The sequence below is a fragment of the Ursus maritimus genome, unplaced genomic scaffold, assembly GCF_017311325.1.
Source record: "Ursus maritimus isolate PB19 unplaced genomic scaffold, ASM1731132v1 scaffold_14, whole genome shotgun sequence".
NCBI classification, from domain to species: Eukaryota; Metazoa; Chordata; class Mammalia; order Carnivora; family Ursidae; genus Ursus; species Ursus maritimus.
The window spans coordinates 14,322,193-14,339,440 of NW_024423786.1; the positions used below are offsets into that span (position 1 = coordinate 14,322,193).

Here is a 17,248-nt window from a genome sequence, read left to right on the forward strand (position 1 = left end):
CAGCCCCATGTAGTGGTCAAGTGTACTGCCTTGCACTACTGGGCCATGCCACTGGGCACGGAAGAAAGACATCTAGCGGAATGGTGAAAAGTTAATTGTAATTTCCCTAAGTAAGACTTTGTTCTGAGATTCACTCCTGTACCCTTCGTAGGATGCCCTAAATTTCTCTTTCCTTTTTTAAAAATCATTTTTATAGACCCACAGGTGAAACTAAATTTATCTTCTCCCTCCTACTCCTGAATGAAAGGTCTGGAAATCTGTATGCTGAAACTGATTAATTTTCCGTCGTGACATTTCAGCATGCCAGCCTAATGCCACCTGGATAGAGCTGAGGCAAACCTTGGTCTTTGCAACCCTGATTAACCAGATAGAGTCCAGAAGACCACATCATCATCTTTTTTTCTCACTAGCTTTCTCATCCTAGATTCCCACCCCAACCCCCATTTTAATGGATGCTCTCTTTAAAATCAAAGTACCATAAGTAGAAAAGTGTTCCCCTTGAAACTCCTCAATGAACTAAACTGATAGGAATTATCTGAGCCCACTGTGGGAGCTGAGTAAAGGAAAATGAAGGGGTGGTATGAATTTGGCCACTGGCGGTAAAATGGTACTTTCACAACTTTGTTTGCTCTGTATGCTCCTGCCACTGACCACACCGGTGTGGAGATAGGACCTCACAGAATGTTTGCCAACTTTGTCTTGGGGAAGTTGGGTCCCTCTTTCAAAATGAGAAAATGAGCCAATGTTTATCCTCTGAACAAAATGTTCACATGGTCGGGGGCTCACAGATGTTTTGGTCAAGGCAACAGAAGAGGGAACGTTGGTGTGAGACCAATGCCTCAGCTTCTCTCCCAGTGAAGAAGGGCCTTTCTACCTGCCAGTAGTGGGCTATACCCTAAATAAAGTAGATATCAGAGAATCAAGGGGGCTGGAGCCAAGACTCAAAGCTTTACAAAAATCTCTTACAGGGCAGTGAAATGCGTTTCTGCATTTTCCTTGTAATATGCAGAAAAGCTGCAAGGGCAGAGCTAGAGGAAATAAAACGAAAGATTATGGTTTAAAATGGCATATTAATTTATTGGCGTTATTAACTGATTAGACTAGATTTTCTTTTAGACTGAGTTTGCAAATTCCTCTTGGTATTTAATGTTATTTTCTGTGAAATGAAGTATACAATATCATTTAAGAACTTCAAGTATTACTGACTTAAATATTTATTAGTCTAATTTATTGGTGTTTAAACTGCTGATCTGAACATTATCCTAATTAAATAGAGGATAAATTTTCGGCAACAGAATTCTTTTGTCCCCAGGGGAAGAGCAGACCAGCTCTCATGTATTTTAAAATAGAAATAAACACGTTTCCCTAAGTTATTTAATGAGTAGCTCAACCCAGGTTGAAAGTTTTTTGCTCTTATCTGGCTCTTATCTGTAGCATTACGGAAAGGTTTCTGCAGGCCATTTAAAGAGGAATGAAAGCAGACGGGATGGAAAAGCTATTTTCTTTAACCTCTCTTGACAATGAATTTAAGTTGCTGACTCCCACACATCTCCCCCCTCAGCCTAGCAACAAGTCTGTTGCTTCCAATAATACCTTGTTCCCCCTGAACTCAGATTCACCCTGCCTCCACACCTAATTTCTGCTGCAGTTTTGTATTCTTGCTCTCAAGGTTCTGCTGGCCGAAAAGTACCGAAACACCAACGGTTAGGGTTCAGAGGTAGGAGGTGCTAGCCATGAGGTTATTTCGAAGTTCTGATTCGGCTTCACTTTCAACACTTTAGGAAAGCTCCGAGCATGCGTCAGTTTGATTCTGGTACGTTCACTGGTTTCCAAAGACTTTAATTTCAATATAAAAATATTTGTTAAAACTCCATTTACTGTTGCTTTATAAATTGGTTCCATGGGGCTCAGCCAGGGCCTTTGGAGCCATTAGGGTGAAGTTAGGCCATGTTGGTAGGACTCAAGAAAACTTCACAAATGTCAGTTTCCCCATGAACTGCCGGCTGATTTACTACACCCCAGACAGTCAGGAAGTGTTTCCCTCTAAAGCCATATTTTAAGAACTGGATAGAACTATTAACTTCAGGGAAAAAAGGGAACGGGGAAAAACTGGTGATTTTTCTGAAGCCATGGTTCTATCAGTGCCCTAAATCACTAATTTGGCTTAGCCCCGATGAGACATCAAAAGGCACAGTTTGATCCTTCTTTAAACTATTTGCTTGTGTTAATCCAAAATTATTCTAGAAGGTCCTATCAACTACAACAGCCATTCACTGGGGCACTCGGGGCACTCACAGGAGTTGTTTTCAGTACAGAGTAATTGGATTTGCTCTGCACTTTCTGGTGACCCCCCCATGAGAAAGAGATACACAGAACTTCTGTATCTCTATTTAACCACCGTTTACAATGTTCAGCTTCTATCTGACTTTCTTCCAGAATTCTAAACCAGTGAGGTTTTTAGAAATCTGTGCAGGAGTAGATATCACAAAAGTATTCCAAGTACAGAAACCAAAATTCCCATACCTCTTACAATCAGGTCTGCAGCGGCAGAGAGCTTGTCTACACTTGTTTGGACCATGCAGACGTATTTCCCAGCATGCTTCAGCTGGATGTTTCGGATCATCAAATCACCAGCTGAATCCTGCTGATAAAGTAGGGGAAAGTGGCTACAATTACTTTTTAATGAGCTCTAAATATCATTATCACATGAAGGACACTGTGACTAATGGATTTATTTTACACTGGCTGATGAAAACATTAGTGATGCAAGCCATGGCCTATTAAAAATATGTGAGCCTGCCTAAGAGATAAGAACACCAACACTTTCAGAACACACCTTGGACAAGACCTCAGGTCTCTGGTTTCTCTGGGTCTCTGGAGCAGTTTGCCACCCATGTCGGAAGCACTTAAACTTACTTAAGGTGGCTCTTGATCTAGTCCTGTGGGTTTCTTCAGATATGCCCTCAACCTGCCGCCTTCACTGGCATTCCAATACTTTGGAACTCTGTATTTAGAAAGGGGAGGCAAGCCCACATTTGGAGGCATCTGCATTTTAGTGCACAACTCTTACAGCCAGCATTTGGATTGCTCCCAGTTTTGAACCAAAAGAGTATGAGGATCACACTCTCCAAGGAAATCTAGCATCACCTAGTGTGGAATGTGCTAATTTGTTTTTGAAATGCCACATGCAAATTTGATTAGCAGATGAACAGGACTGATTACATCCCGGTATGGATTTCTATGTGCCCTAGAAATATTTCTACACATTCACCAGTATGGTACTTTTAATAACTATGAGACGATGCCTCTACAGGTTATCACAAAGGTGGCATTTTAACTTAAGAACATGGCTACACCTTGGAGTTTCCTTTCACAGCTCTGTTAATCAAAAGCTTGGGGAACAGGTGGCTTGCGTATGAGTGCCCCCTAGAGGTCAGTTTCAGGAAGCTATGCTTACTTCTAACCCCACATGGATGACAAGATAACAGGTTATTTTGGCCCTGTTGTTATTCTTCCAAATGACAATAATGTTGGATAATGCTTAATAGTATTTAAATATGGGAGCCATATATTCAGGCTAAATACTCACATGTTCTATGAGGTAAGCATTCTTGTTATCCTTCCTTTACAGGTGAAGAAACTCAACCACAAAGAAGTTATATGACTTGCCTCAAGTCACTTAGCCAAAAAATGGCAGAGCCAGGATGTGAACCCACAAGGTCAGGCCATTCTATCATCTGGAAAGACCTTATTCTCAATCTAAATTAATGTGTACTTAATTCCCTTTGTTTTAGAGCAACGTATCACAAATCCATCCGGGACAATGGAAAACCTGGAACTGCCAATAGTTGTAAATAAGTTTAGAAGAGAGGCTCAAGCATTCAGTGAAGGGAGAGCTGATGGTTAGGTACTCAGGTGTCTTGGGCTGATCCCTGCTGTGCGATTTCATGTAAGTCTCTGGGTTTTAGTTTACTGACCTGTGAAAGAAGGATGCATTGCCCACTGGGCGAGGTTGTGAGAATCAAATGAGAGTGTATGTGTATGTGAAATCCTGAAAACTGGGAAGCACAGAGTAAATTTAAATTGGTATTATTAATGACCATGAGTGGTCATGTCCAAGTTATTAAATCTAACTCAAGGAGAGCTGTGATTTTTTTTTACACTGGAAAGCTGTTTTATTTATAATACTTGGGTTCTCATTCAGATTCTATTTACTAATCAAGTCTTATAATTGCTCAGTAAAATAGGATAATAATTGCTACCCTATTCCACAGGCTTCTGTGAGGATTCAAGAGCTGATAGACATGAAAGTGCTTGATAAATGATTAGGTGCTTTGCAAATATAAGGCATCATCATCATCATCATCATCATCATCATCATCATCATCAATACTTCTTTACCTAAGACATTCACGTGGTTAGGACTCTTGAGTATAGGTTTAAACAAAAAAATATGCCTCACAAGGAGGCATGTGCAGGGAAGGTGGAAAGCCATACTTCTTTTAAAGAAATGGGTATACTATATTAATAATCCATTTTATTCACCAAGGGCTTAAAGTCAGAATAAACTAGCTGTAGCTTGGAAATTTCAGAGTACAGCAATGTATTAATAGAATGTGTTGTCTTTATTTACAGATTTGGACCAGAGTTGTGTTTTTAAAGTAAAACTGAAACAAAGAAAAAAAATTAAGTCAGGATTGAGGTAAGAGTCTCACAGAAGGAGACCACAATTGACTTTCTCTTTTCCTTTGAAGTCATCCAGATCAAACAGTTTATTGAGATCTATATTGGTGTTCCTACCAAAGTGAACAAAACAGCACCAGCTTCTTTTTTCCTGCTATGGGCTGCTCTGTTCCTAACGGAGCACTTGGAGGCTGTCAAAGGACAAGGAAGCTTTTCTGAAAACCGCCAACAGGCTGGCTCTACCAAGCATCCCTTCCACCACGCTGACCCAGGGAGCAGAAGCTGTGAAATGGCTTGACTTCAGAATTGCTTCCTTACCTCTTCGGCTGACAAGTTCTACCTCTATAGACATTAAACATCCTGGTGACTAATACCCTTACTTCCCACAATTTGTAGTGCTGTCCTGAATTTTGCCCTTCTGAGCAATAATTGGTTGGTGTTAGCAAGAGTTTCACAGAAGAGACACGCTTTTCCATATGAGAGGCTAATGAAAGTGATCCCACAGATAGAACTCTCTACAAAAGGTGGTTATTAGTGCTTGACTCCGTTAGGGGTGTGTCCACCCGTGCCTCAGCCCGGGCTGGCATGCAGCCAGGTCCACATAAAATCCACATCTGTCTGACTGCTAGGGCATCTATTTTGATCGGTCAGACAGCTGTTCTAATTGGTTGGTGCCTGTGCCATTCTGGGAGGTAATTTTTTTTTTTTTAAAGATTTTATTCAACAGAGAGAGACAGCCAGCGAGAGAGGGAACACAAGCAGGGGGAGTGGGAGAGGAAGAAGCAGGCTCCCAGCGGAGGAGCCCAATGTGGGGCTTGATCCCAGGACTCTGGGATCACGCCCTGAGCCGAAGGCAGACTCTTAATAACTGAGCCACCCAGGCGCCTCTGGGAGATAATATTTTTAATATCTGTCCTGGCCAAGACATCGGTCTTAGCATGAAAACTAATATTCTGTGTAATCTATGAAGGTTTTCTCAATTTATACTTTCCTGTTATTAAAATCAATGTTACTCTTCCTTCAATTAGTACAACTATTAAAATTTATCAAGTACTTCTTTTGTGGAAGGCATTGGGCTATGCACTTTTCTAGACCGGAAGGTATTTAATATCTTCAATGCCCTTGTGAAATTAATATCTTTCCCGCTTGGTTATTAAGCTGAATCATACCAAAGAAGTCCAGAATGCTTAATATTGGCAATTTCGTCCAGCCTTTCTCAACCAGGATTCCAAGACAGACCCCTTCGTGACCCAAGGCATCCACAGATGTAATAAACTAACTTCTATGTATCTAAAATATTACCAGTGGTATATGATCTTTGGAAAAATTGAGAAAATGCTCAGATCATTCTTGGTGTTCCGTGAGAGACATTATTTGAGAAAGGCAGCAAGAATGTAATGAAGGAGTAGTATTATAGTTGATTGGAAAACAGGCCCTCAACATATCATATGAATTATTTTATAAGCTTTAGCCCACTTATTCTCAACATAAGGGGAAGGGGAGGCAAAATGAAGTGGGCAAATTAGATTCCTATGGCAGAGAGATGGGGAGGGTTTTTTCAAGTCATGGCCTCATTTTTATTTTCTGCTGTCTTTCTTTTGGTTGGACCCCTCCATGAGCATGGCAGCCAGAGTGAATCTTTATTACTAATGGGAATGTATGGCTGTATTAGGGTAAAAAAAATTTTTTTTGAGAACAATTGTGATAGATATAAATTTGTTTCCAGATTTAACCTCATCTTGGTGTGTATTCAATGGTAATATGTATTTTTATGGAAAGGAAGGCATTATGAAAATTCAAACATTTGAATTCAAAATTACCTGGAGATAATAAATAATCTGATCAGGCTTTCAGATTCAAGAAAGAGAGCCCTAATATCACAATGATGAGACTTCCACAAGAGCCAAGGGGAGTTTAATCAGCAGACTAAAATCACATAAGTAAACTGTCCTCATATTTTCTTAATCAGATGCTATGATATATGGTACTGCGTGGGGCACAGAGCCGGATATTTGAAGTTTAAAGCTGAGTTCCACAGTTTAGGGATATGAGGCCAAGGCAAGCCATGCATTTCCCCTGAGCTCCAGTTTCCTCATTCATATGCAGTTCAGAATAACTAGCCTATAGCGTTGTTGTGGGGATGAAGAGGACTGCCAAATGGGGTTACTCAGTAAGTAGGGCCACAATGATCAGGCAAAAAGGAGCAGGAATTAACCAAGAATTTCTTAAAATAAGGTGTTGGAACAAGATGATCAAGAATAACCTTATATTTCTTTTCAAATTAGTCTAAACAAGTTCAGTCACTTTGCGGAAGTTCAGTTGCATACTAAATTTCCTGTAGATAGTTTGCTATTAATACTTACCCCTCCGACTCTTTCAAAGTGGTCCCCATCTTTGTCAAAATCTATCAGGTGTCCATTAAATGACCAAGTAAACACGATGTCTAGCGAGTGATCATGTGTTACCTGGCATGGCAGAACAATACTTTCTCCAACAGTGACATCCATGCTGGAAGGGGGTACCATCACCCTTGTTGGATCTGTAGGGTGAAAACAAAGGCAAACCAACAACAAAGACTGTGAGCTTGTATGGAAATAAAATATAGAATCCAAGAGCAGGATGAAATACTAAGTAGTTTTGCTTTATTTTTTCCTAGGCTGTGACCAGTAAACCTTAGTCATCTGGGAAGCTGAGATTCAGGCCAGGAGGTCATTTTTAATATGAAAAGATGAAAACACTCATTATGTGAACCTTCACAGAGCAACAAAACTCAGCTGGGGAGCACTGAGGTTAGATCTCTGAAGACATTCACGAAGGGCCTACTTCTGACAGCTTGCTCAGAAATTGCCTCTTTAAAAAGGTTTTCGTATCTCCCCAGTGTCACTAGAAAGCAGTAATTCAGTTGAATACTAACAGGAGAAATCCATGTTAATTTGGAGTTTTTGGCTTCCCCCCCTTATTATAAAAGTGATAAATGTTTTTAGTATGGGAAATTTAGGAAATTTAAGAAAGTTAAAAGAGGAGACCAAAAAATCAATACAAAACAAAACAAATCCTACTTACTCTCCTTACTGTCCAGATAAAACATCTTTTTTTATTTTGGTATAATTTCCCTCTGTCTTTTTGGTTTATAGTTTTGTTTTTTTTCAGTTATTTTGTTTTGCATTCTTGTAAACATGATACACATATGATTTCCCTTTTTTCTCTAGTTAATATAATATAGGTTTATATCTTTATCCACACATTTTTATAATCTGCATAATGTACTATTAAGTTTATAGTCTCAACCATCTTGAAACAAAGACATTTTAGCAATTTTTTAAATAAATATAAAAATGCTGTAATAAACTCATGACAAAATTATATATATTTGCATATGAATATTACATCTTTAAAATAAGTACTAATTTGCTTTTAAATTCACCCTTTACATTATGATTTTAATTGAAAATGAAATGGGCTTGTTTAGCTGAGACAGTTTATAAACACTAATCCTACATTCACGTGCCGATGATCTTTTATTTTTCACTGCAACATGGTTCATAAATGTTGTCAGAATACATGGTGAAAAGAAATTTGAGTTAAAGATAAAGGTCATAAAAATACCCAAAGAATGAAATTCTGAATTCAGCCATATTCCAGAAATTTCTCTGCACTAAACGAAATTAAACTAAACCAACCAAACAAACCATAACAAAGAAGACAAATCAAAAACAAACAAAACAATGAAAGAACATTGATTAATACCCTTCCATAGTCACAGATTGTATTTCAGGCTGTGGGGTATATAAATATTTATTAAGTGTATCTCCTCGATTAAAATCTCAGCTGAAAATTTTGAAATGATGTCTCATAGGACGTGTTTGATGGGTCTTACTTTCCAACAACGCATACAAAAATGTCCTCTTTAAAGAGAGTATTTAAAAGAGTTTTCTGCCCTTTTATCCAACTATGGAAAGCACACATCTCAAGTCATTAGAAAAGGAAAGTCTGTGTCCATAAACAGATTATTAGCTTGGAGTGAAATATACTTTTTGCTGTTTTCCAAAACTAGGAAAAGATCATAAATGGATTGCTGTGCTTTTGGTCATTGTTGTACGAGTGATATCCATGAGAAGAGAAGGTAAAAACAAGTATTGCCAGCTAAGAGATAATGGGAGGGAAAATCCTTTATTTTAAAACCTGAGGCTTTTACAAATCACATCATCAAAATTTGCTCTAGTGATTAACTGATCTGCAGGTATAAATACAGATCAAGATTTTTTTTTAATGAGGGAAGGAATTGAGAACAAAACACTTTAGAATAATTCTCACTTTTAAATTTAAATTTTCCTCATCTATCGAAAGAAGACTGGATCGAATAATTCCTGGCCAAAATCACATGTGTGTATGGTTTTTATTCGGTAAGATTTTGCCTACTTCTCCTTTAACTGGCTGTCTACTGATTTCACAATTTAGATTCTTATCTTAAAGAACATTCATTTGTTGATTTATCTACCAAGCGTGTAGCGTGTGTTATATGGATGACAGCGTCTTGGTACCAAAAGAGATAGAAAAGAGAATGAGGGAATAGAAACATTCATAATAAGTAGCTGAACCCCTTACATTCCAGACACCGTGTTAAGACTTTACGTAGATTATTTCATTTATTCTTAACAAATAGGTATTGTAAACATCTCTACCTAATGATTGAGGGAAACTGATGCCTAAGAGTGTTTAAAAGGAACTACCTACTGTGCTGAGCTGCGTCCTTTCATTTAGCTGAAAACATGATGCCCATTCACAAATCATCCAGAGAACAAGTCTAAGGGCATCATTATATAGCAATTTGTACTCTTGCTTACGTGTAGTCAACTGAAGATATTTAAATGCAGAAGACATTCGGAGAAGGCTGTGAAGACAGTTTCAGAGGGTCTCACTGCAAGAGTAATGAAGTTACTGCCTTACAAGGTAAAAAGGAGCGATGACTTTATGCATCCAATTCTGGCTCTAGCTCTAAGCTCACACGTCAAACTTCTGCGAGCAGAGTCAGATGTCCAGGCTCAAGTCCTTAACAACTCTTGGCTCCCTATCTCCTGACAACTTCTGGGTGAGCAGCAAGGAGCTGGCACATATACCAAAGCCTAGAGTCATTCGTAATTCTGGCTCACATTTTTAACTGACAATTGTTTCCCGAAGAAATGTTCATTCCTTTATGCACATGTAGGGAGTGGGGACAGATTTTATTATTAGTGAACTCAGTTGCCTGTTAACCAAGAACCAGAGAAGTTCTCTAAATCAAGGATTTGCTGGTACGGTCTGTGCTGACAGCTGCTAATTCATTAACTTAGCGCTTGTCACCAATTCATGTTCTGAGCCCTGAAGTAGCAAGAATCAATGCAAAGCAAGTCATGCAGGATACACACACCAGAGAGGTCTCCTTGGGACTAGAGAAGATTAAACTAAAGAGGTTGAAACCTTATTATCTACTTGGTTTTCTCAAATTGCATGCCAGTTCAGTACTCCTATTTTCTGTGTTGTGAATTCTGATGCTTTTTACTTGATTAATTTCCTTAAATTTGAATACCAACGCTGTACACAAATAAACAGATGGCTTCTTCAAAACAAAACTGTCTCCCCTCCTTGGGTTTTAATTCATCAAGATCAGGAAGAACCTATATTTACGACTTCTGTTCTGAAGAGTCACTCCAGCTATTGTTCTGTGCATAGAACTCTCAAAGGCAATTAGGACTCGAGATGTGAATTGATGTCTGGATTTGGATGTAATTAAATACCAACAATAAATATGACCAACAACACCCCTAAACTTTTCTGCTTGTGGTTGGTTCATCCTGCAGAGAATGATAAATTCAGAACTCCAGAGGACTGATGCTTAAAATGTATACATTTACCCAGTGTTTAACATTCCCAGGATAAAATAAAAAAAATAATCATGTTCTACCTTGTTTTCTATAATAGATTGAGGACGGAAAGTACAGCAAGTGCTTTGTTCTCGAGAGCACGACAACCATGAGAGAGAGACAATTATTAACAACTCTGTTAATGATTAGGTCAACAATTTGATGCATAAATTACAATACTTACTATCTAAGTCATATTATCCTCTGACTTTCCCTGTTGGTGGAAAAGCTTTCTGAACTAGGGCTTTTATTATCTGTAAAAACAAGTACCTGTGGGTTCACAGGACAAGAATTCTATTTTGATTTTGCTTTTCCTATACAATACAAACCCTTCCTTTTAGTTGGTAAATACCTTCACTCACAGTGCCAGGGTATTCACTTCATGACTATCAGGAAAGTACTTAATGTGTGTTTCATTCCTCTTCATTTACAGAAGGTATACATCTCCTTTTGTTAGTGAATTTCTTTACTGTAATGGTTTTGATTATGCCTTTGAGTCACGTTGTGTCTTCTTTTTTATATTAATTTTTATAGATGGAACTTTAAAAATGGGATTCTTCAAAAACAGGAGCTAGTCAAAGAGCTGACAGCTCACCTGAAATGGCACAAGGGGGAATGGCCAGAGAACTATTTTAATGGTAGTTAAATGCCACAACAAAGATGGTAGATTAATTTCCACAATAAACCTGGAGGTTGCATCCTGGGAATGAATTTCCACTCTCTGCATTGGTCCCATTTTTTGAATAAAAATAAAACCTGTGTTGGATGAACTATATCTATCATTTCTGCATAAAACACACATAAAAGGAATACTCTAAACATGAGATGAAATTCAAATTTCACAACGACCTCAAGCTGGACCAATTCTTTCACTTAGTATGAAATATAATAGGGATAAAGGCAAAAGACTACACTTAAAAAAATCAGCTACAAAGGCACAGGCGAGAAGAAGAATGGATTGGCAGCTCACGTGGAAAAGACTTGAACATCTCAGTGTCAACAGGGTTTGTGAAGTTGCCCCAAAAAGCTAATGCAATCTTAAGTTAAACAAATAGCATGTGGCATTCCATCTTAGAGAGGTAAAAATCCCATTGTATTTTGCATTAATGAGACCACAGCTTGGCTAGGAACATCTCTTGGATTCACTGGCAGATTAGTGCATCTAGAGTAGTGAAGCACATAATAAATCTATAACAGTTAAAATAACTGAAAATGTTTGACATAAGGAAGAGAAATTACAGGAGACATGAGCACGGTCTTCAAATACGTGAAGGGTTTATAGGCAGATGATGAATTAAACTTACTTTGCGTCGTCCAAAGTACAAGGTACAAAAGGTATATTTTGGCTCTGTATAAGACAGAACTTTCCAATAATCTGACCTTATCAACAGGGAAATGGGCTGCCTCAGGAGAATGTGAATCAGCATTTCTAAAAGTATTCAAGCAGAGATGGGCACTGTCAGAGAAGGTAGGTCAGGTTACACTGAAGGCCAGCCAGGCTAGATAAAGCCTATGACCCTCTGAAGACTGATGCTTCCCTGACCATCCTACTCAATGGTGATCTTTTCCTTTAGTGAAGCCTTTTCTCTTTCTTCAACATTAAGCTTGAACATTGCCATGAACTATCATTTACATATATCCAGTTTCTCCCCTATGATCAGGTTCCTGGGAGTCAGTGACCTCATCTTATATTTTGATAATCCCTGGTGACTAGCTCTGTACCTACTCATGAGAGGTGGTTAAGGATAAGTTGTTGACAGTCTGTGAATGGTGGTATTAGTTAATGATACAAATAAGGCCCTGAACCTTTAAGTGTTGTAGACTGGGAAGGTATTGTGTAATATTTCTTATTATTTACCCAACAGAACATAAAAAAGGAGCCACCGAAGGGTTCACTCACTGTGGAAACTCTGGCTCTTCCTCTGTGTTTATTACGGACTTTTGCCTCTAAGGCCACATTTAGGATTTATTTTTTTCTTATTTTAAAAGAGCAATTTATTTTTAAAATAATTTATTTTTGCATAATTTCAAACTTACAGAAAAGTTGCCAGGAACTTACAAAGACTTCTTTCACCTTCACACTGACCTCTCCATTGTTAATATTTTACTGCATTGGCTTCTTTCCTTCTTGCATATAATGAAGATATATAATAAACAAGCATGATAGTCTCTATAACATATAATATTTACTCATTATCATTAGCTTTTTTCTGAACCTTTTGAGAGTAACTACAGACATGAGGTCTCATCACCCTGAAACATTCCAGCATGTGTTTATGGAAACAAGGACACTTTCCTAATAATCAGCATATGACCCTTCATTTTTTTTTTTAAAGATTTTATTTATTTATTTGACAGAGATAGAGACAGCCAGTGAGAGAGGGAACACAAGCAGGGGAAGTGGGAGAAGAAGAAGCAGGCTTCCAGCGGAGGAGTCTGACGTGGGGCTCGATCCCAGTACGCCAGGATCACGCCCTGAGCCAAAGGCAGATTCTTAATGACTGAGCCACCCAGGCACCCCAGCATATGACCCTTCAAATAAAGAAATCAACCCCGGTACATCATCACTTTGCAATTCAGATCCCATTCAAAATTTGCTAACCTTCTCAGTCATGTCTCTTTATATTTTAGTCCAGAACCTTATCCACGAAAGCATGTTGAATTTATTTGTCATGCTTCTCCAGGACCCATCAAGTTAGACCATTTCTTTAGTCTTTCCCTACCTTTCAAATCCTTGACAGTTTTAAAGAGAATAGGCCTTACATTCTATAGGATGACTCTCAACCTGGATTTATCTGATGTTGCATGACCTGATTTAGGTTGTGCATTCTCAGCAGGAACAACACTGAAATGTTGTGGTGTATCGTCTAAGTGCATTGGATCAGGAGCTATGTAATGTGATGTGATGTGAACTCATCTTCACACTGAGCATGGTTAAAAACCATGGGTAAGGGCACCTGGGTGGCTCAGTCGGTTAAGTGTCTGCCTTGGCTCTGGCCACGATCCCAGAGTCCCAGGATCAAGCTCCGCATCGGGCTCCCCACTCAGGGAGAGTCTGCTTCTCCCTCTGATCCTACCCTGTCTCTTGCCTTCTCTCTCTCACTCTCTCTCTTAAATAAATAAAATCTTAAAAAACAAACAAACAAACAAACAAACAAACAAACCATGGTTAAAAACCATGATCACCTGGCCGTGTTGGTGTCTGCATGGTTTCTTTACCTCATATTTAACATTTTCCCCCTTGTAACTGATTAGAATTTTGTGAGGAGGTATTCTGAAATTACACCAATATTCTAACACTCATCAAACCTCTACCCACCAGACTTAGGATCCATTAAATACTACTGCCTAAAGCAACCACCCCTATGATGATTGCTGGATGACAAGTCTGTTTCCATCATTCCTTCTACATGTACTGGATGACATTTTCCTTTAAGGAAGAACTTTCCCCTTTCATTCATTCATTCATTCATTCATTCATTCATTCATCTATTTACTATTGACTTCCTATTTTATTCAATGGGTTGTAATACATTACTATTGTTATTTATTTTGGTGCTCAAATAGTCCCCATTTTGGCCAGTCACAATCCTTTTAAGCTGACTCCTGTGTCCTTGTGACATTTCGCTCATTTCTTGAGTGGTTCCTAACTGTCTGGCTTAGTAAGATGTTCCAGGCTCATCTTACACTTTGCTGTAGTCCTAGAATCAGCAATTTCTGCAGGGAGGACTGGTTCTTTTTAGTGGAGGATGGTTTTGAGAAATCAAGATGTGGACACTAGTACTTATTGATTCTATGCCCCCTTCGCCAAAGAGGTAAGTGTGTGCACACATACACACACACATATGTATAATACACATACATACACCTCTACAATTATTTCTAGATCTTGTCATCAAAACATTTGCTCATTTCAACTCAACACCCAAAAAACAAAAATCCAATTAAAAAATGGGCAGAAGAGATGAACAGGTATTTCTTCAAAGAAGACACCTAAATGGCCAATAGACACATGACAAGATGATCAAAATCACTCATCATCAGGAAAATGAAAATCAAAACTACAGTGGGATATCACCTCACATCTGTCAGAATGGCTAAAATCAAAACACAAAAAACAACAAGTATTAGTGAAGATGTGGAGAAAAACTCTAGTGCATTGCTGGTTGGAACACAAGCTGGGACAGCTACTATAAAAAATGGTATAGAAGTTCCTCAAAAATTAAAAAGAGAACTAACCTGCAAATGGATGTGAAAAGAAAACCAGGGTAGCAATACTCATATCAAACAAAGATTGTAACAAGAGACAAAGAAGGACACTATGTAATCCATCATTAAGGGGACAATCTAACAAGAAGATGTAACACTTGGCACACCTGCTCAGTCAGTTAAATGTCTGCCTTCAGCTCAGGTCATGATCCCAGCTTCCTGGAATCAAGTCCTGCATCAGGCTCCTTGCTCAGCAGGGAGCCTGCTTCTCCCTCTGTCTGCTGCCCCCCCTGCTTGTATGCGTGCTCTCTCTCTCTCTGACAGAAAAAAAAAAAAAAATCTTAAAAAAAAAAGGAAGATATCACACTTGGAAATATTATGCACCCAACATGGGAGAGCCCAAATACTTACATCAGTTAATAACAAACATAAAGGGAATAATTGATAATAAAATAATAGTAGGGGGCTTAGCACCCCACTTACAACAATGAATGGATGATCTAAACAGAAAATCAACAAAGAAACAGTGGCTTTGAATGACACATTGTACCAGATGGATTTAACAGATATATTCAGAGCATTTTATCCTAAAACAGCAGAACACATATTCTTTTCAATTGTACATGGAACATTCTCCAGAATAGATCACACATTAGGCCACAGAACAAGTCTTAACAAATTCAAAAAGATCAAAGGTATTCCATATATCTTTTCTAACCACAATGCTATGAAACTAAAAATTAACCACAAGAAAAAATCTGGAAAGAGCACAAATAACTGGAGGTTAATAACATGCTACTAAACAATGAATGAGTCACCAAGAAATAAAAGAGTAAATAAAAAATTACACGGAGACAAATGAAAATGAAACCACAATGGTCCAAAATCTTTGGGATGCAGAAAAAGCTGTTCTAAGAGGGAAATTTATAGCAATAGAGGCCTACCTCAAGAAGCAAGAAAAATCTCAAACAACCTAAACTTACACCTGAAGGAGCTAGAAAAAGAAAAACAAATAAACCCAAAAACAGTAGAAGGAAGGAAGTAAAAAAGATTAGAGCAGAAATAAGTGAAATAGAAACAAGAAACCCACACTAGAACAGATTAATGAAACCAGGAGCTGGTTCTTTGACAAGATCAACAAAATTGATAAATCTTTAGCCAGAGACATAGAAAAGAGAGACAGAGAGTGAGGACTCATATAAACAGAATCAGAAATGAAAAAGGAGAAATAACAACCAACACCATAGAAATGAAAAGGATGAGAAGGGAGTATTATGAAAAATTACATGCCAACAAATTAGACAACGTAGATAAATTCCTAGAAACATACAACTTACCGAAACTGAATCAGAAAGAAATAGAAAATTTGAACAGACCAATTATCAGCCAATGAAATTGAATCAGTATTAAAAAAAAAAAAACAACTTCTGAGGGCTTTAGAGGGGCGGGGAGTGGGGGATCGGGATAGGCCATTGATGGGTATTAAGGAGGGCACGTATTGCATGGTGCACTGGGTGTTATACGTAAGTAATGAATCATGGAACTTTACATCAAAAACTTGGGATGTACTGTATGGTGACTAACAGAACATAATAAAAAATTATTATAAAAAAAACCACAAAACTTCCAACAAACAAAAATCCAGGACCAGATGGCTTCACAGATGCATTCTATCAAACACTTAAAGAAAAGTTAATACCTATTCTTCTCAAACTATTCCAAAAGATAGAAGAGAAGAAAAACTTTAAAATTCATTCTAAAAGGCTTGCATTTCCCTGATACCAAAACCAGATAAAGACCTTACACAGAAAGAGAACTACAGGCTGATATCTCTGATGAACATAGATGTGAAAGTCCTCAACAAAATATTAGCAAATTACATCCAACAATACATTTAAAAAAATCATTCACCATGATCAAGTGGGATTTATTTGAGGGATGCAAGGGTGGTTTAATATTCACAAATCAATCAATGTGATACACCACATGAATAAGAGAAAGGAGGATAAAGACCATATGATCGTTTCAATAGATGCAGAAAAAGCATTTGACAGAGCATGATGTCCATTCATGATAAAAACCCTCAACAAAATAGGGTCAGAGGGGACATACCTCAACATAATAAAGGTCCCATGTGAAAAACCCACAATTAACATCACACTCAATGTTGAAAAACTAAGTGCTCGTCCCCCTAAGATCAGGAATAAGACAAGAACGTCCACTCTCATCACTTTTATTCAACATACTACTGGAAGTCCTAGCGACAGCAATCAGAAAACCAAAAGGCATAAAAGGCATCCAGCTTGGTAAGGGAAAAGTAAAACTTTGACTATTTGCAGATGACATGATACTCTGTATAGAAAGCCCTAAAGACTCCACCAAAAGAGTACTGAAGCTGATAAAGGAATTCAATAAAGTCTCAGGATACAAAATTAATGTACAGAAGTCCATTGCAT

General features: G+C 38.1%; 1 protein-coding gene across 1 annotated transcript in view; it reads right to left on the reverse strand.

The window, feature by feature from the left end:
- Positions 1–17,248, reverse strand: part of CNTN4 (contactin 4) — a 297,038-nt gene that overhangs the window by 19,000 nt on the left and 260,790 nt on the right. Inside the window, exons 12-13 of the mRNA XM_040628130.1 lie at positions 7,047–7,222; positions 2,524–2,644 (exon numbers count right to left, since the gene is read on the reverse strand). Coding sequence (XP_040484064.1) covers positions 2,524–2,644; positions 7,047–7,222 — 297 coding nt within the window. The remainder of the gene's footprint in view (positions 1–2,523; positions 2,645–7,046; positions 7,223–17,248) is intronic.